This window comes from Oncorhynchus kisutch, linkage group LG8 (assembly GCF_002021735.2).
Source record: "Oncorhynchus kisutch isolate 150728-3 linkage group LG8, Okis_V2, whole genome shotgun sequence".
Classification (NCBI taxonomy): Eukaryota; Metazoa; Chordata; class Actinopteri; order Salmoniformes; family Salmonidae; genus Oncorhynchus; species Oncorhynchus kisutch.
In genome coordinates this window covers 33,467,173-33,486,972 of record NC_034181.2, presented here as the reverse complement: position 1 = coordinate 33,486,972, position 19,800 = coordinate 33,467,173, and the positions used below count along the sequence as shown (strand labels likewise).

General features: G+C 43.2%; 1 protein-coding gene across 3 annotated transcripts in view; it reads right to left on the bottom strand.

The window, feature by feature from the left end:
- Positions 1–19,800, bottom strand: part of glt1d1 (glycosyltransferase 1 domain containing 1) — a 45,787-nt gene that overhangs the window by 15,769 nt on the left and 10,218 nt on the right. For 2 of the 3 annotated variants that reach the window (XM_031830156.1, XM_020489857.2), the window contains exons 3-8: positions 17,670–17,775; positions 14,929–14,980; positions 12,830–12,866; positions 11,693–11,749; positions 2,535–2,633; positions 2,308–2,357 (exon numbers count right to left, since the gene is read on the bottom strand). In XM_031830156.1, coding sequence (XP_031686016.1) covers positions 2,308–2,357; positions 2,535–2,633; positions 11,693–11,749; positions 12,830–12,866; positions 14,929–14,980; positions 17,670–17,775 — 401 coding nt within the window. Of the gene's footprint in view, positions 1–291; positions 2,020–2,307; positions 2,358–2,534; positions 2,634–11,692; positions 11,750–12,829; positions 12,867–14,928; positions 14,981–17,669; positions 17,776–19,800 lie in introns of those variants that run through there. The other variant, XM_031830157.1, reaches the window with a different exon arrangement.

Below are 19,800 nucleotides of genomic sequence, written 5' to 3'. Positions count from 1 at the left end.
AATTACAAATTACATGACCTTCCACTGAACTAGATTTTTTAAAATAAAAAAATAAATACTAAACCCTCCACTTGACTGAAATTGAAAAAGCATGACCCTCCCCCATTTTCCTCCAGGTAACCATTCTGTACATTTCGATCCATCCCTAACACAACAAAATGTGGAAAAAGTCAAGGGTTGTGAACACTTTCTGAAGGCACTGTATGTAAATGAGATATTTATGTATTTCAATACCTTTGTCAAAATGTCTAAAAACACGTTTTCACTTTGTCATTATAGTGTGTGTGTGTAGATGGGTGAGAGAGAACATCTATTTAATCCATTTTGATTTCAGGCTGTAACACAACAAAATGTGGGATAATTCTGAAGTGGTGTGAACATTTTCTGACGGCTCTGTACCTCTACCCTCCATGACACACGGCAGCCATACCTTAATCATGACCATAAGAGATACAACAATGTCACAGCTTATCATTTCTAACATGCTCAAATCATTATCTGAAAATCCTGTATTTTCAGAGATTGGGGTCAGGGTGGGGTGGGTGCCCAATCTGATTAATTGCGCTGTGGGATTTGCGTGCATTAGCTGGCCCACCGCAAAGTCCTAGCATCATAGCAATTTAGGTCAAAGATGCTGCACGCAAGTTGCGGTTTCATTTTTTGGGGTTTTATTGTCATGCTTATCGCTTTTCAGAATTTAAATGTGATATTTAATGCGCATTTGTGTTTCACATGCAAATAATCTTACTTGAGAATACTCAACATCCAGAATCAAAGCTAGGATTTACAAAGATAAAAAAAGGGTCAGGGAGACAATATAAGTATGACATCAGTGATTGCTAGTCCTTGATATAGTACTTATACAGAGATCAATATATGAATGGATTACTGGTAATATAATCAATTTAACAACCTAGACAGAATAACAGAACCTGTGTGAATTTGTTTGGAGAGAGACATCATACCTTCCCCGATCGACCTTAAACAACTACATTATCTTGCATTTAATAATTTGCAATACATCATCATTTAACATAGGAAGGATGGATATTTTGTTTCCTTCATATCTTAGCGAACACAAATACATTTGAGCACAGGCACCACTGTTTCCTTTGATGTCATCTACATTAAAATCACTAAAAGGCTCTGCTTTCACTGAATCTTCTTATCAAACAACACAAACCAGAGCAGGAAGAACATGTAAAACATCAGCCGAGACAGTGTGCCCCTGGCCAATTCTACTCAAAAACACAACATACCTTTTTATGATACTGCTGTTTGAGAGACAGTTAATCATTTAAAAACATTTGAGTAGGAGAAAAAATATAAAAATATATTATTTGATGGTGTGATTAAAGCGGTCTGTGGGAGGAGGCCCACACAGAATCAATAGGAAAATGCCAATGGCGGAGAACACACAGGAAAAGAGAGCAGGAGTAAAAGCAACAAGGTGGCCATTGACAGCTAAGATACAGCCTCTGTTTGGCAGCCCTTCTCAGAAGATCAATACTCATCCACGGAAAGTAGACTGCAATCAAATCAGTGGAAAACGTTTGTGTTTTAGTGCTAGAGGTGAGACCTCCTGCTACTATGCAGTAATGGTGATGTCATCGGGCATTCTGGCACTATTCTTTTCGACCAGGTTTTATCAACTATCATGTCAATGCAACACAGAGACTTTGAAAAATAGCAACAAAAGAATCACGACAGTGAAAGTGCATTTTGAAATCAATGCTATTTCATAAGCTGGTCATAATAATTGTAAATAAAATATAGAAATTAATAATTGTTTTGAAATCAAGCTAACCACTGCCCTCTGCTAACACACAATATGTGACAGAGAGAGAGACATCTGTAGCCTGATTCCATGCTGCCCTCCATGACACCGGGGCCCAGTGGAGTGTGACCGTACACCTGGCAGGGTGGAAACCCCTGGGTGGCCCAGACAAGCCCAGCAGATGTCTTGGTGCTGGGGCTCGTCCAGGGTCTGCACTGCAGCAGCACAGTGGGCTGGCTGCTCTGAGAGAACAGGAAGGCAGAGAGTCAGGCGGGTGGGGCCAGCCCAGCACTGAAACTGTAACTCCCCCTGGCTCCTAAGGCTCGCGAGCCGCTCGTTATTCCAGCTTATGCCAGCTAATGCTGTTATCTCTGCTACATCCAATTAGAGGAACCTTTGACCTACCTCCAGAGGCAGGTTGCGGGCCATGCACTGATCTGCTTTAACAGACAAATGCAGACAGTAAAGGAGGTAAAGAAGGCTTGACCTCTCAGCTGAACAATCACCCTGATCCTATTATGGTCACTCACCTTAGGTCCGATGATGATGAGCACTACCAGGGGATTCTCAGTGTGCCACTCTGAAAGACATCAAACCAGAGACAGTGACTGACAGCCAACCAGAATTTAATTTACTTTCCAAGTGCTTCTGTGTGGCAATACAAATGTAAAATGAGCTCAAATACAAGATCAGAGCATGTAATTTTAGCAGGGCTTGTGTCCAGTGAAAGTGATGGCAGAGGATGTAATCCCTGTACCTGAGAATGCCTCCAGCAGATAGAGAGGATCCTTCACTCTCCTCAGGCCACAGACTAGTAGGAACACATGCAGGTCCTCCACATCATCCCCACTCACACCTGGGAACAGACAGATAGGCAGGTAGCTAGAGCAGTGCATCACAACCCATTATAATGAACAGGGAAACTACCACAGCAGATAATGACAGCCATTCATCAGCCAATGGGAATGAGGAAGAGACAGCAGTGACTAATGCTCTAACAAATCTTTCACATCACAGCAGAAACATTGACTTAGAACATAAGCGGTGGTTTATTGAGCATTGGGAAGATGTCATACAGACAGATCAGTTTCATAGAAATGTGCAATACAGCAGCTGGGAGTCACATGGGTGCATTCCTAAAATGAAATTGACTGACTCAATATCAGACTAACCACATCGGTGCTTTTATACTGTAGAAGCAACATTAATTGAGAGACAGACAAACTAAATATGTTCTTTTCTCAGATCATCCACCTTCCATGCCCCCCCCCCCCCCCCCCCAAGATCAGTGGGGAACTGGCTGGCTGCAGTGGGCCGGGACCTCATTGCCAGCAACAACTACACCTGCCCTGCCAAGCAAATCAAAACACAATCTCCCCAGCTAACCCTGCCCCTAATAACACACTTTGGCCTACTAGGCACAGCAGTGTGACTCACTGTCAACAGTATGACACTCCTAGTAGCATCAACCACCTGTCACTCAACGTAATAAAAGGGACCAGCAGAGGTGGAAATACTGCTACAGTAAGTATGATCTGCAGGATAGTGGAAGGTTGCAGGGGTGTAAGTAGGGAGTTACAGCTCTGTCAAGGTGTAAGTAGGGAGTTACAGCTCTGTCAAGGTGTAAGTAGGGAGTTACAGCTCTGTCAAGGTGTAAGTAGGGAGTTACAGCTGTGTCAAGGTGTAAGTAGGGAGTTACAGCTGTGTCAAGGTGTAAGTAGGGAGTTACAGCTGTGTCAAGGTGGGTTTCAGCTGTGTGTAGGTAGGGGGTTACAGCTGTGTCAAGGTGTAGGTAGGGGTTTACAGCTGTGTCAAGGTGGGTTACAGCTGTGTGTAGGTAGGGAGTTACAGCTGTGTCAAGGTGTAAGTAGGGAGTTACAGCTGTGTCAAGGTGGGTTTCAGCTGTGTGAAGGTAGGGAGTTACAGCTGTGTCAAGGTGTAAGTAGGGAGTTACAGCTGTGTCAAGGTGGGTTACAGCTGTGTGTAGGTAGGGAGTTACAGCTGTGTCAAGGTGTAAGTAGGGAGTTACAGCTGTGTCAAGGTGGGTTTCAGCTGTGTGTAGGTAGGGGGTTACAGCTGTGTCAAGGTGTAAGTAGGGAGTTACAGCTGTGTCAAGGTGGGTTACAGCTGTGTCAAGGTGGGTTACAGCTGTGTGTAGGTAGGGAGTTACAGCTGTGTCAAGGTGTAAGTAGGGAGTTACAGCTGTGTCAAGGTGGGTTACAGCTGTGTGTAGGTAGGGAGTTACAGCTGTGTCAAGGTGTAAGTAGGGAGTTACAGCTGTGTCAATGTGGGTTTCAGCTGTGTGTAGGTAGGGGGTTACAGCTGTGTCAAGGTGTAAGTAGGGAGTTACAGCTGTGTCAAGGTGGGTTACAGCTGTGTCAAGGTGTAAGTAGGGAGTTACAGCTGTGTCAAGGTGTAAGTAGGGAGTTACAGCTGTGTCAAGGTGGGTTACAGCTGTGTCAAGGTGTAGGTAGGGAGTTACAGCTGTGTCAAGGTGTAGGTAGGGAGTTACAGCTGTGTCAAGGTGTAAGTAGGGAGTTACAGCTGTGTCAAGGTGGGTTACAGCTGTGTCAAGGTGTAGGTAGGGAGTTACAGCTGTGTCAAGGTGTAAGTAGGGAGTTACAGCTGTGTCAAGGTGTAGGTAGGGAGTTACAGCTCTGTCAAGGTGGGTTACAGCTGTGTCAAGGTGTAGGTAGGGAGTTACAGCTGTGTCAAGGTGTAGGTAGGGAGTTACAGCTGTGTCAAGGTGTAAGTAGGGAGTTACAGCTGTGTCAAGGTGGGTTTCAGCTGTGTGTAGGTAGGGGGTTACAGCTGTGTCAAGGTGTAAGTAGGGAGTTACAGCTGTGTCAAGGTGGGTTACAGCTGTGTCAAGGTGTAAGTAGGGAGTTACAGCTGTGTCAAGGTGGGTTACAGCTGTGTCAAGGTGTAGGTAGGGAGTTACAGCTGTGTCAAGGTGTAGGTAGGGAGTTACAGCTGTGTCAAGGTGGGTTACAGCTGTGTCAAGGTGTAGGTAGGGAGTTACAGCTCTGTCAAGGTGTAAGTAGGGAGTTACAGCTCTGTCAAGGTGTAAGTAGGGAGTTACAGCTCTGTCAAGGTGTAAGTAGGGAGTTACAGCTCTGTCAAGGTGTAAGTAGGGAGTTACAGCTCTGTCAAGGTGTAAGTAGGGAGTTACAGCTGTGTCAAGGTGTAAGTAGGGAGTTACAGCTCTGTCAAGGTGTAAGTAGGGAGTTACAGCTGTGTCAAGGTGTAAGTAGGGAGTTACAGCTGTGTCAAGGTGGGTTTCAGCTGTGTGTAGGTAGGGGGTTACAGCTGTGTCAAGGTGTAGGTAGGGGTTTACAGCTGTGTCAAGGTGGGTTACAGCTGTGTGTAGGTAGGGAGTTACAGCTGTGTCAAGGTGGGTTTCAGCTGTGTGTAGGTAGGGAGTTACAGCTGTGTCAAGGTGTAAGTAGGGAGTTACAGCTGTGTCAAGGTGGGTTACAGCTGTGTGTAGGTAGGGAGTTACAGCTGTGTCAAGGTGTAAGTAGGGAGTTACAGCTGTGTCAAGGTGTAAGTAGGGAGTTACAGCTGTGTCAAGGTGGGTTTCAGCTGTGTGTAGGTAGGGGGTTACAGCTGTGTCAAGGTGTAGGTAGGGGTTTACAGCTGTGTCAAGGTGGGTTACAGCTGTGTGTAGGTAGGGAGTTACAGCTGTGTCAAGGTGGGTTTCAGCTGTGTGTAGGTAGGGAGTTACAGCTGTGTCAAGGTGTAAGTAGGGAGTTACAGCTGTGTCAAGGTGGGTTACAGCTGTGTGTAGGTAGGGAGTTACAGCTGTGTCAAGGTGTAAGTAGGGAGTTACAGCTGTGTCAAGGTGGGTTTCAGCTGTGTGTAGGTAGGGGGTTACAGCTGTGTCAAGGTGTAAGTAGGGAGTTACAGCTGTGTCAAGGTGGGTTTCAGCTGTGTGTAGGTAGGGGGTTACAGCTGTGTCAAGGTGTAAGTAGGGAGTTACAGCTGTGTCAAGGTGGGTTACAGCTGTGTCAAGGTGTAAGTAGGGAGTTACAGCTGTGTCAAGGTGTAAGTAGGGAGTTACAGCTGTGTCAAGGTGGGTTACAGCTGTGTCAAGGTGTAGGTAGGGAGTTACAGCTGTGTCAAGGTGTAGGTAGGGAGTTACAGCTGTGTCAAGGTGTAAGTAGGGAGTTACAGCTGTGTCAAGGTGTAAGTAGGGAGTTACAGCTGTGTCAAGGTGGGTTACAGCTGTGTCAAGGTGTAGGTAGGGAGTTACAGCTGTGTCAAGGTGTAAGTAGGGAGTTACAGCTGTGTCAAGGTGTAGGTAGGGGTTTACAGCTGTATCAAGGTGGGTTACAGCTGTGTCAAGGTGTAGGTAGGGAGTTACAGCTGTGTCAAGGTGGGTTTCAGCTGTGTCAAGGTGTAAGTAGGGAGTTACAGCTCTGTCAAGGTGTAAGTAGGGAGTTACAGCTGTGTCAAGGTGGGTTACAGCTGTGTCAAGGTGTAGGTAGGGAGTTACAGCTGTGTCAAGGTGTAGGTAGGGAGTTACAGCTATGTGTGGATAGGGAGTTACAGCTGTGTGTGGATAGGGAGTTACAGCTCTGTCAAGGTGTAAGTAGGGAGTTACAGCTGTGTCAAGGTGGGTTACAGCTGTGTCAAGGTGTAAGTAGGGAGTTACAGCTCTGCCAAGGTGGGTTTCAGCTGTGTCAAGGTGTAAGTAGGGAGTTACAGCTCTGTCAAGGTGTAAGTAGGGATTTACAGCTGTGTCAAGGTGGGTTACAGCTGTGTCAAGGTGTAAGTAGGGAGTTACAGCTCTGCCAAGGTGGGTTTCAGCTGTGTCAAGGTGTAAGTAGGGAGTTACAGCTCTGTCAAGGTGTAAGTAGGGATTTACAGCTGTGTCAAGGTGGGTTACAGCTGTGTCAAGGTGTAGGTAGGGAGTTACAGCTGTGTCAAGGTGGGTTTCAGCTGTGTGTATGTAGGGGGTTACAGCTGTGTCAAGATGGGTTACAGCTGTGTGTAGGTAGGGGGTTACAGCTGTGTCAAGATGGGTTACAGCTGTGTGTAGGTAGGGGGTTACAGCTGTGTCATGGTGTGAATGAATATGAAGGCATGTGGAAAGATTATACCACTATCTATTGTTGCAGGCACTCAGGATACAACTGAGAGTGCCTTTACCGGAGACAACCCATAGAAATTCAAAGAATTCCATGTCTGTGTCAAAGTATTCTGGAATTCTTAAACTCCTTCCAACCTCTAAGAAGAATAGGAGGCTTAATAATGACCCTTATCTTAGCTGATGGTTCATGTGCTGTGCACCACAGATTTCAACTCATCCTATGATGGCTGCTTAATATAAGAGCTCAAGTAAACAATAACATATACAGACAGCTTTTGGAATGAAACAGGGGTGACACAATTACTTTAAAAAGGCCCACAATTATGAGATGTGTTAGCAATCTGGCCAACCAGCAATTAAATGTCATACTTTTGTAAACTGACAACTACAGCAACTAAAAAGGGTTGACCATAGGGAAGAAATAATACAGGTTGTCAACAAACCAGGACTATGTTAGACCAACATGCAGCTAATGCATTAAAGTAACCAGAGCCTTCTCACATTAGGTCGGGCCAGCAATTCTAACTTAAGCGTCTGTAAATCCACATTAGTCTCTGACTTGTGAAATTGTCATTGACCTAACAGGTATGGTCAGCACACCCAGAAAAATCTGACAGACAGCCATTACACACTGGAGGATAATATTATGTACTACTTTTACCTATGTCTAATTGTCTAAATAATAATAATAATAATAATAATAATAATAATAATAATATGGATATTAGATAATAATAGCTACCAATCAATTCGGGAACAAATCTTTACCTCAATTACACATATTATACACACCCACCCCTGACGTGGACTCACAAGAAAATATAATCCCACTCACAAGCAAATAAAATTGCTTGCACACACACAGAGCCTGTAAACATGTGACTGTGCTACAGTGACAGACAGTGAAATCCCTTCCTGCCAGATAAGGCCAGCTCAGGAGGATAAGGCAGCCCTTTAATACTATTACAGGGCATCTTAAAATGACAGCGCACAGAGTGTGTGACAGTCAGGCCACTGACCCCAGGTCTGCTGGAGCGTAGGGAGGAAGCAAGCACTGTTGAATCCCAGCCTAAACCAATACAAAATAAAATACAAAAACACTGCACTGTTCACAAAGGGATGATTAAAGACATAAGCAGCACCAGGTGGGGTAGGGAACAGGGCCCTACTGTATCACAGCTTCTATTAATATAAAACAAACCAGTAAAAAAGATGTGGAGCCCTTTGGGGTATTGGTTACTTTTGTGAGATCAGCAAAATCTCCCATCCACCCCATACAGTCTATGCAGCATAAGACTCTGCAGCGCAGACATGGAAACCTGATACTTCAGCATTCCCTGATTTCCCCTTCCGTCCTCTCTTTACCAACAGCCCTATGGGACCTGGAGGAACACCACAACTAGGAACCTGTTTTTGTGACTTCCTTACCTGCCTTGTGAAATGTCCGCATGTCTATGATGCAATAGAGAAATAATACAATTATGTTTAATTTAAACTGAATTTCGTCGTACCAATTCAGGGGCGGACAAAGGGTGTCAGTTAGGATACAACCTTATCACGACTTCAGATCTAAATGGAGACAGAGGAAGAATAGAGGAGTGCTGGAAAAATAGTTCACAGGCCTGTCAAAGTGGGCAAAAGAATGCAATACAAATAGAGAAAATAAAACCCTCTGGAGACTTAGAAACAATTCATCTTTCTTGAGGGGAGAAACTGAATTGGACAAATTGTCTGTTTTGCCAGCAGCATTTGTTTTTTGCCTGTCTCCTGTCCCTTATATCGCAGAAACACTTTTTTGTTCTTCTGCCTTTGATGTTGAGGGGCACATTGCATAGCTCCCTGTCATTGTTGTGTGTGTGTGTTCAGTGGCTCCTGTCAGTACGTCTGGAGACTGCCACAGTGTAAAACATACTGAACACAGAGGCTAAATAAGAGCTTCTGAAACACTGCAGCTTTCTAACTTAATTTAAACGGAATTTAGGGAAAACCATAGGGAGTTAGACTTGGGACTGCCATTGCCACCAAGAATATTCCTAACGACTGCATTGAAATCTACTATTCCTACACACTTTGGCAGCACTAGAGAAAATAAACACAATATTGTTTATAATTGTGGCCCCTATCAGCTTAACTAATGCCACACACCCCATGCCTTTCTAGAAGAGATGGTGTAGTTTAGTTATGCCTCTAGAGGAGGTTGGTGCCAGCGTTATTCCCTCTGGACAGACTCAGAAACCCCCTTCCCTACAGTGTAAAACCTGCCCTACCTCAGAAGACCCCTGCTTATACCCGGCCCCCACCCCCCTCTGTGATCCCCCAGGGCTGTCTGTCACTCACCAGCCTGCTGTCATTTGCCCTGCACCTGCCTACACCCTCAGCCCCACAGTGCACACAGCAGTGGGGCAACACTCTACTGATACTCTGCCTTTGATGGAGCTGCAGCCTCAGGATCTTCCTAACACTACACTCTCTGCCCTTGGCTGTTGCACCACAACCAAAGGGTAATACAGAGAGAGAAGCAACTTCAATCAGGCAGCTGGATTGCCTGGGACTCATGTTCTACTGAGGAGGTACACTACATGACCAAAAGTCATGCTCGGCGAACATCTCATTCTAAAATCATGGGCATTAATATGGAGTTGGTCCCCCCCCCTTTGCTAGTTCTTCCACACCTATCTCGATAAACCATTTTTGTATGGACCATGCTTTGGGCACGGGGGCATTGTCATGCTGAAACAGGAAAGGGCCTTCCCCAAACTGTTGGCACAAAGGTGGAAGCACAGAATGGTCTAGAATGTCATTGTATGCTGTAGCGTTAACATTTCCGTAGCCCGAACCATGAAAAACAGCTCCAGACCAATATTCCTCCTCCACCAAAATGTACAATTGGCAGTATGCATTGGGGCAGGTAGCGTTCTCCTGGCATCCCCCAAATCCAGATTAGTCCGTCAGACTGCCAGATGTAGAAAAGTGATTAATCACTCCAGAGAACGAGTTTTCAACGGTGATGAGCTTTACACCACTCCAGCCGATACTTGGCATGGCATTGCGCATGGTGATCTTAGGCTTGTGTGCGGCTGCTCGGTCAACAAAACATTTTGTGAAGCTTCCAACAAACAGTTATTGTACGGACATTGCTTCCAGAGGCAGTTTAGAACTCGGTAGTGAGTGTTGCAACCGAGGACAAACGATTTTTACATGCTACACACTTCAGCATTCGGCGGGCCCGTTCTGTGAGTTTGTGTGGCCTACCAATTTGTGGCTGAGCTATTGTTGCGCCTAGACATTTCCATTTCACAACAACAGCACTTACAGTTGACCGGGGAAGCTCTAGCAGGGCAGACATTTCACGAACTGACTTGCTGGAAAGGTAGCATCCTTTGACAGTGCCACGTTGAAAGTCAGAGCTCCTCAGTAAGGCCATTCTTCTGCCAATGTTTGTCTATGGAGATTGCATGGCTGTGTGCTCGATTTTAAACACTGGTCAGCAACGGATGTCGCTGAAATAGCCAAATCCACTCATTTGAAGGGGTGTCCACATACTTTTGTATATATAGTGTATCTTGGAGTGCGCTCGCTGGGCCATGGCTCTCCCTTCGATTAACATTCTACCCTCAAAGCCCCACACACACATTTTGAGCTGAAAATGGCCTACTCTAACCTACATACAAGAGGAGAGTTTTAGTTATCTGCCATTCTCACTGTGTGTCATGGTGTAATTGCATGGGAGGGCACAACAAGCCTTGTTTGGCAGAACAAACATGTTCTGATTTACTTTGAGACAAAACAAAAGGAAAGAAAAAAAGTGTGATATTGAAAAGGAAAACAGGCAGATGAGAAAGAGTCCCCCACTGTGCCGGAGTGTGTGTGAAGACATGGAGGGGACAAGTGTTGACAGGAAAGGCTAAAGGATTGATCTCTTTCTGACGCTGGAGGCGTTGATTCTGCCAGTGCGTTTTGTTGTGTCTGAGAAGAGCCGAGAATTAAAGTTATGAAGATTGAATAATTATTATTCTGGGAGTAGAAATAGGGCCTCAGTGTGTGTCAAAGTACAAAAGAGGGAATATAACAACTAATCTGGTAAACAACATGGAAACAAAGGCATCCAACAAGAATCTATTAACCGTAAGACTGCATGAAAATTATTAAATTATTTTTCTAAAATACTAAAAAAGGAGCCTACAATTTGTAACTGTTAATTAATTCTGGTTTCCAAGTTACAAGGTAGTTGAAGTTGTACTAGATGGATGTACAGGATACACATAGTATACACCGTCCAACATCCAGATAGCCAGGCTATTGTATGCTTTCTCACACCCAGACATGCAGAGAAAAACAGCACAGGCAGTCTTTATATTAGAAAGTAGTAAACTACAAAGAATCATACAGAAGCTATATTACATAGAAAACACAACAGCTGAGCAGTCACTCTTATCTCATGTATACTGAATGGGGAAGTGAATGTTGGCCATCAGTATTACTGGCACCAGTGTAGAAACATGGTTAGGAATGGCCCTGTATGGGAGCGCTATTAATCATAGGGTCGCATCCCTGAACTGCCCTGAGCTCTGATGTACCTGGGATGGAAATCGTCCTACAATGTTCCATTTCAAGTCAGGGCTGTGTGTGGGGAAGCTACTTTGAGTAATGACATACATTTAATATGGAGGTGGTGGGATAGGGACAGAGGAGTAGATCAAGCAAGCGAGGAGAGAGGGAAGAGGGTGAGAGCGAGAGAGAGAAAAGGGCTAATGTGCATGTCCTCCAAGTCTTCAGTTTCCTTTATTTCTTTCCATGTTAACTTTTGTGAAAAAAAGTACCTGAGCGCCTTAGAAATTCACTCCAGCAGAAACTCTGAGCCGCATCAGTCTTGATCCCTTCAGAACCAAAGAAAATAAACAGTGTGTCTGTGAGATCGGTCATTGTATTTTCCAAGAAAGAGTTAAGTCATATTAATGGTCCGATGCAGCCATTTTTATCTCAATATCAAATCATTTCTGGGTAACAATTAAGTACCTTACTGTGAGTATTCTGAATGTAAGCAGAGGGCTAAACTCACTTTTTTTTTACACCATTTCACGGTAAGGTCTACACCTGTTTTATTTGGTGCATGTGACAAATACAATTTGATTTGATCAGACAGTTCAAAAACCCCACCCAGCAAAACAAGATGAAAACTCACATAGTTATTTCAAACAGCTCAGAAACTAAAAGTACATTATAATCATTTTCACAATTTCACAGTATTATTCCAACCTCATGGTGTAGAAACATAAAACACAGAAAAATCATATATTTTGACTGCACTGCAGCGAATAAGTACATAGAGTAGGTCATCTGTGGGAGGTAAGTGCGGGGGTCATAGGATTAATGATAATTTACTGACAACCCTGACTTTCTTAAAGGTCATATCTATCATTAGGCTGCCCTCCATATTAACACGCTAATGTGCTCTGCATCTCCGTGCAACTTATCACACATACTCCACATTGGGTGATGACAATGAGCCACTACTGTGTGACATATGAGGTAAGATTACACATCTGGGAATGCTACATGCTGACATGTTACATCTTTCACATGCATCATTACTGTACTTCTCCAGGGGGGTTTTGTCACCGACATGTTTAGTGGGTAATACAGTTGGTTAGCACATCTCTCTGTAACCAGGCTTTGCTGAGGACACTGGCAGCAGTCTGGTCTGTTTTGCTGGGGCTGGGCACTATTGGCTCAGGAGACATGCGGCTTGGAGACCTACAGTACACCTCTCTGTGTTGCTTTGTGCTGACCCATGTGGTGTGACAGATAGCCAATGGCAAGAGCGACTCAAAATACTCTACTGCAGCATGTTGTGGTGGGAGAACTGCCAAAGCTGCTTATTGCAACAGAAAATACTGCCACAGACACACAGGGAAGCACAACTACGGGCAGTGAATATTTCATCCTACAGAGCTTACCTTGAGGCTGGACGTAGATTTTGCTGCTTTGGGACAGCTGGGGGGATGAAAACAGAGAATATGATATTGGAAAAAATCCTGAAAGTTTAATGCAGCAATTTAAACATACAAAATTATTTGCATGGTAAGACACACCCCATTAAGGAGAACTAACAAGTATGGTGACAGGCAGTTTCATAACAGAATTTTTTTTCTCCCACATATAACTGTAAGCAATAATGTGTTAACATAAAGTGTACGTTATCTTTATTTATTTATTTTTTGCGGTCAATTTGCAGTGTACAAATTATGTGCTGTATGTTCTGGTCAGGTGGCCGGAATATACAGCAGTTATTAATAATTTATACACTGAAAATTGAACGCAATAATCACAAACAGATATAGTATTCGACAAAAACAGAATAATTTCAAACCTTGATTATATTGGGATACGATCACATATACCTCTATGTGTGGGAATATTTGGGAACAGATTTCCTAAATTGTTGTTGATCATTGCTGGGCAGCCTTTTAACTCTTGCCATAGATTTTCAAGCCGATTTAAGTCAAAACTGTAACTAGGCCACTCAGGAACATTCAATGAATGTTATCTTGGTAAGCAACTCCAGTGTATATTTGTCCTTTTTTATGTTATTGTGCTGCTGAAAGGTGAATTTCTACTCAGTGATGTTTTTGTTGTTTTCAATTTGCCCCAAACATAACGCTTTGTATTCAGGACATAAAGTTAATTTATTTGCCACATTTCTTGCAGGTTTACTTTAGTGACCTATTGCAAACAGGATGCATGATTTTGAATATCTTTATTCTGTACAGACGTCCTTCTTTTCACTCTGTCAATTAGGTTAGTATTGTGGAGTAACTACAATGTTATTGATCCATCCTCAGGTTTCTCCTATCACAGTCTTCAAACTGGAACTGTTTTAAAGTCACCATTGGCCTCATGGTGAAATCCCTGAGCGGTTTCTTTCCTCTCCGGAAACTGAGTTAGTCAGGACGCGTTTATCTTTGTAGTGACTGGGTGTATTGATACACCATCCAAAGTGTAATGAATAACTTCAACATGCACAAAGGGATATTCAATGTCTGCTTTATTTTTTATACCCATCTACCAACATGTGCCCTGACTTGTTAAGCAAATCTTTACTCCTGTACTTAGGCTTGCCATAACAAAGGGGTTGAATACTTATTGACTCAAGATACTGAAGCTTTTCATTTTTAATTAATTAGTAAACATGTCTAAACATTGACATTATGGGGTATTAAAAGGCCAGTGACACAAAATATCAATTTAATAAATGTTAAATTCAGGTTGTAACACAAAATATGGAAAAAGTCAAGGGGTGTGAAAACTTTCTGAAGGCACTGTGCATTACCACCGCAAAATAAGCATAAACAGTCATCACCAAGTGAAAGGGGTGAGCCCAAGCCAATAATTCACAGTTGATGGAAAGGTAATTGACTGGATGTTATCACACAGTTAGACTTGATCTATCCCCCATGTGTGTTTTCTGTCTCAATAGAAAGCGTAGCACAGTCTCCCTGCGCCTGCCCTGATTGCATGCTGTCACTGATAGATGACAGCGATAAAGCGTGCCATTTCGCTTAATCTGGAAATAAAACATGGTGATATTGTTATATTGCCACACTATTATGGGACGGGCCAGGATATTGTGTTTTGGTTAGTAAAACCATTCTGTTTTATTTACTGTGGCTGTCAGGTGCCTGCTGTCTCTTGATGTGCTGTAAATTGGAAGTGAAAAATATTTCACTCGCTTCTACAATGACCTCTGAGATGGCTTGCCCCTTTAGACTGCCATCATTACACATATCATTTGGCACAATATTAGCAGAGATTTCCTTTACGACTCCCATGTTCTCAATACGGATTCATATGAACATTTAATTGAACCAGTTACTATATAACTTAGAGACATACTATAATTAAACACTATGGTAGACATAAAACACACCTGGCCATGTACTTGAATGAGGCATCTTTGAACCCCCACTTTACAGTAAGTGTGCTTGCTCGGTTTAAAATGGTCATATGTGAGCACTACTACAAGCAGAGTTAAAACTGATGAATGAATCATAGCTACCAGAAATACTTCAGCCTCTGCTTTCAGTTTGTCAGTAAATGCAACAGCAAATCTGTAAAAAAAAAGATAAAAAGAAAACCCATTACTTCAGTTAATGGTCATGGACAGTATGATAACACAATAGTCTTTCAGGGTTAGCATCTGTCACTCCTTTCCAAACAATAACAGTTGAGAAAATATCAGAGCAGAAATCAAAGGCATATGACAGGAACTCCACACAAACCTCCTAACTGAGGATGTGTAGGTAAGGGTGGAGAAGTTGCTGCTGCTGGTTTGAGGAAGGATTTGTGCGTGAATCAATATGTTATTTTGGGTGGGTCTAATAACAATTCAAATTTTGGGGGGAGACAAACCTAACTGATACCGATATAGCTGCCGATATACTGTTTTACAGCAGGGACATGAAAAAGAGACATTTACCACACAGCATTTCAAAGGAGCAATTGTCCAATATGAGAATGGCCACAAGTGTTCAGAGAAGCATGACATTCCCTTTTCTCACCCTACTTAATGTATGTCGTGGAATAGGATTTTAAAAAGGCCAATATCATCTGATAACATCGGTGAAACAATATATCGGTCGGGCCCTACTAAGAATACAAAGGAAATGTTGAACAAAAAGGCAGTGATGTGCTATATTTCGTAAGGATTGTGAAATGGGCCAACAGGCCTAGTTATGGGTGACATTAATTTCATGATCAAGGTTTGTGAGGAGAGGCGGTAACAGCAGGAGGTGCCATGACTGAGACGTTTGAAGTCATGTGACCCAGATTACACCAGTGTTCCCCAGAAGCAATTATCCCTTAGACTCATACTAGATGGGTGTCTTACGGGCTGTAAAATCAAAACAACACCCTTGAAAATAAAGACACAAAGTACTCTGTGAAATAAGACGTATAGCCTAGGCTCAGATACTGAGCCAATGCACCACTAGCCAGCAGCATTAGAGGCAGGGCAGGATCCCACGAAGATAGAACACATAACCAGCCCAGCTGGGGTTAGCTTCACTGGTAAGACAGTTCAACCTCACTGTTTCATGCCAGTAATACAGACCCAGAAGTTCTCCTAGTGGTAGCTCATAGTAATCCTGTCTTTATTTTCCCACACATCCTCACTGTACTTCAGCCAAACCTCTATGGTGCACTATCTACTACTGAGACAATATAAAGAAACATAGTGCAGTCAAGGCAGCAATTATACAATTGTTATGCGTGTGTGTGGTCTTAAAATGTGATACTGTAAATTATAACGTATTCATTCAATAGCAAGTTTATTGGTGTTATATTTTTCAGATCAATGCATGGGCTTTTTGGTAATGTGTTCAGGGGTAGACATTTAAAATTGCAAAAAAGCAAGGGAACTGTCCAGAGTACAGTAGTTGAAAATTGTTAGCATGTATTCTGTATGCATGGTCAAGTCCTGGCCTGGTTTAGATCTTATCTGTCGGAAAGATATCAGTTTGTCTCTGTGGATGGTTTGTCCTCTGACAAATCAACTGTAAATTTCAGTGTTCCTCAAGGTTCCGTTTTAGGACCACTATTGTTTTCACTATATATATTTTACATCTTGGTGATGTCATTCGGAAACATAATGTTAAGTTTCACTGCTATTCGGATGACACACAGCTGTACATTTCAATGAAACTTGGTGAAACCCCAAAATTGCCCTCCCTGGAAGCCTGTGTTTCAGACATAAGGAAGTGGATGGCTGCACATGTTCTACTTTTAAACTCGGACAAAACAGAGATGCTTGTTCTAGGTCCCAAGAGATCAAAGAGATCTTCTGTTGAATCTGACAATTAATCTTGATGGTTGTACAGTCGTCTCAAAGAAAACTATGAAGGACCTCGGTGTTACTCTGGACCCTGATCTCTCTTTTGACAAACATAAAGACTTTTTCAAGGACAGCTTTTTTCCCATCTACGTAACATTGCAAAAATCTGAAACTTTCTGTCTAAAAATTATGCAGAAGAATTAATCCACGCCTTTGTCACTTCTAGGTTAGACTACTGCAATGCTCTACTTTCCGGCCACCGGATAAAGCACAAATTAAACTTCAGTTAGTGCTAAACACAGCTGCTAGAATCTTGACTAGAACCAAAAGATTTGATCATATTACTCCAGTGCTAGTCTCTCTACACTGGCTTCCTGCTAAGGCAAGGGCTGATTTCAAGGTTTTACTGCTAACCTACAAAGCATTACATGGGCTTGCTCGTACCTACCTTTCCGATTTGGTCCTGCCGTACATATCTACACGTACGCTACGGTCACAAGACGCAGGCCTACTTACTGTCCCAAACAGCTGGAGGCAAGGCTTTCTCCTATAGAGCTCCATTTTTATGGAATGGTCTGCCTACCCATGTGAGAGATGCAGACTCGGTCTCAGCCTTTAAGTCTTTATTGAAGACTCATCTCTTCAGTAGGTCCTATGATTGAGTGTAGTCTGGCCCAGGAGTGTATAGGTGAACGGAATTGCACTGGAGCAACGAACCGCTCATAGCCTGGTTCCTCCCTAGGTTTCTTCCTAGGTTCTGGCCTTTCTATGGAGTTTTTCCTAGCCACTGTGCTTCTACACCTGCATTGCTTGCCGTTTGGGGTTTTAGGCTGGGTTTCAGTAGAGCACTTTGTGACATCAGCTGATGTAAGAAGGGCTTTATAAATACATTTGATTTGATTGGAGTCTGTGGTTCAACTGGACATTAAATGGTTTCCAAATCTAGAGTCTGAGAGGCTTGACTTCACCTGGCTTTCAGCAACACCTGCTCCATAACTGCACGCTTCTGCTCCACTTTCACGTCTTCATTAATGTCTGTTCCTCCGAAGACTACTCCAAAGGGCACTTGAGTATCTGGTATAAAGAGCAGAAAAGGGGGGATGTTGATAAAGTTGGAATCTTTATCCGTCTATTATTAGCTAGTTAAGCTACTATCAATGACATTATCAGTACAATTCACCTCAAAGAAAGGGTGAATCAATAAGGGAATAAGAAAAGGTGATAAGATGCAAATATACAGTGGCTTCAGAAGGAATTCATCAGACATATTCCACATTTTGTAGTTAAAGACAGAATTCAACACACACAATACCCCATAATGACAGATATTTTTGTTTTTGTTTACATTTTTGCAAATGTATTTAAAATGAAATGCATAAATATCTCATTTACATTCAAACCCGAGTCTATACTTTGTAGAAGCAACTTTGGCGGCGATTAGAGCTTTGAGCCAAATTGGCGATGTCTGTATCAGCCTTGATTTGGAATTTTCTCCCATTTTTCCTTGCAGATTTTCTCAAGCTCTGATAAGTTAGATGGGGAGCGGCGGTGAACAGCGATCTTTCCAAATATTTTCAATGGAATTCAAGTCCAGGCTTTGACTTGGCCACTCATGGACTTTCCCATTCTTGTTCTGAAGCCAATCCAGCATTGCTTTGGCTGTATGCTTGGGGTCAATGTACTGTTGGAACATACATTTTCGCCCAGTCTAAGGTTGTTTGCACTCAGAAGTAGGTTCTCATCAAGGATTTGCCTGTATTTGGCTTAATTCATTGTTCCCCTAACCTTACCAGTCTCCCAGACCCTGCTGCTGAGAAGCATCCACATAGACTACCGACCCATAGCACTCACGTCTGTAGCCATGAAATGCTTTGAAAGGCTGGTCATGGTTCACATCAACACCATTATCGCAGAAACCCTAGACCCACTCCAATTTGCATACCGCACCAACAGATCCACAGATGATGCAATCTCTATTGCACTCCACACTGCCCTTTCCCACCTGGACAAAAGCAACACCTACAGTGGGGAGAACAAGTATTTGATAACCTGCAAAATCGGCAGTGTTTCCTACTTACAAAGCATGTAGAGGTCTGTAATTTTTTATCATAGGTACACTTCAACTGTGAGAGACGGAATCTAAAACAAAAATCCAGAAAATCACATTGTATGATTTTTAAGTATTATAAGTATTTGATCACCTACCAACCAGTAAGAATTGCGGCTCTCATAGACCTGTTAGTTTCTCTTTATTACCTGTATTAACTGCACCGGTTTGAACTTGTTACCTGTATAAAAGACACCTGTCCACACACTCAATCAAACAGACTCCACAATGGAGTCTCTCCACAATGGCCAAGACCAGAGAGCTGTGTAAGGACATCAGGGATAAAATTGTCGACCTGCACAAGGCTGGGATGGGCTACAGAACAATAGGCAAGCAGCTTGGTGAGAAGGCAACAACTGTTGGCGCAATTATTAGAAAATGGAAGAAGTTCAAGATGACGGTCAATCACCCTGGGTCTGGGGCTCCATGCTTGATCTCACCTCGTGGGGCATCAATGATCATGAGGAAGGTGAGGGATCAGCCCAGAACTACACGGCAGGACCTGGTCAATGACCTAAAGAGAGCTGGGACCACAGTCTCAAAGAAAACCATTAGTAACACACTACGCCGTCATGGATTAAAATCCTGCAGCGCACGCAAGGTCCCCCTGCTCAAGTCAGCGCATGTCCAGGCCTGTCTGAAGTTTGCCAATGACCATCTGGATTATCCAGAGGAGGAATGGGAGAAAGTCATGTGGTCTGATGAGACAAAAATAGAGCTTTTTGGTCTAAACTCCACTCGCCGTGTTTGGAGGAAGTAGAACGATGAGTACAATCCCAAGAACACCATCCCAACCGTGAAGCATGGAGGTGGAAACATCATTCTTGGGGTGATGCTTTTCTGCAAAGGGGACAGGATGACTGCACCGTATTGAGGGGAGGATGGATGGGGACATGTATCGTGAGATCTTGACCAACAACCTCCTTCCCTCAGTAAGAGCATTGAAAATGGGTCGTGGCTGGGTCTTCCAGCATGACAACGAACCAAAACAC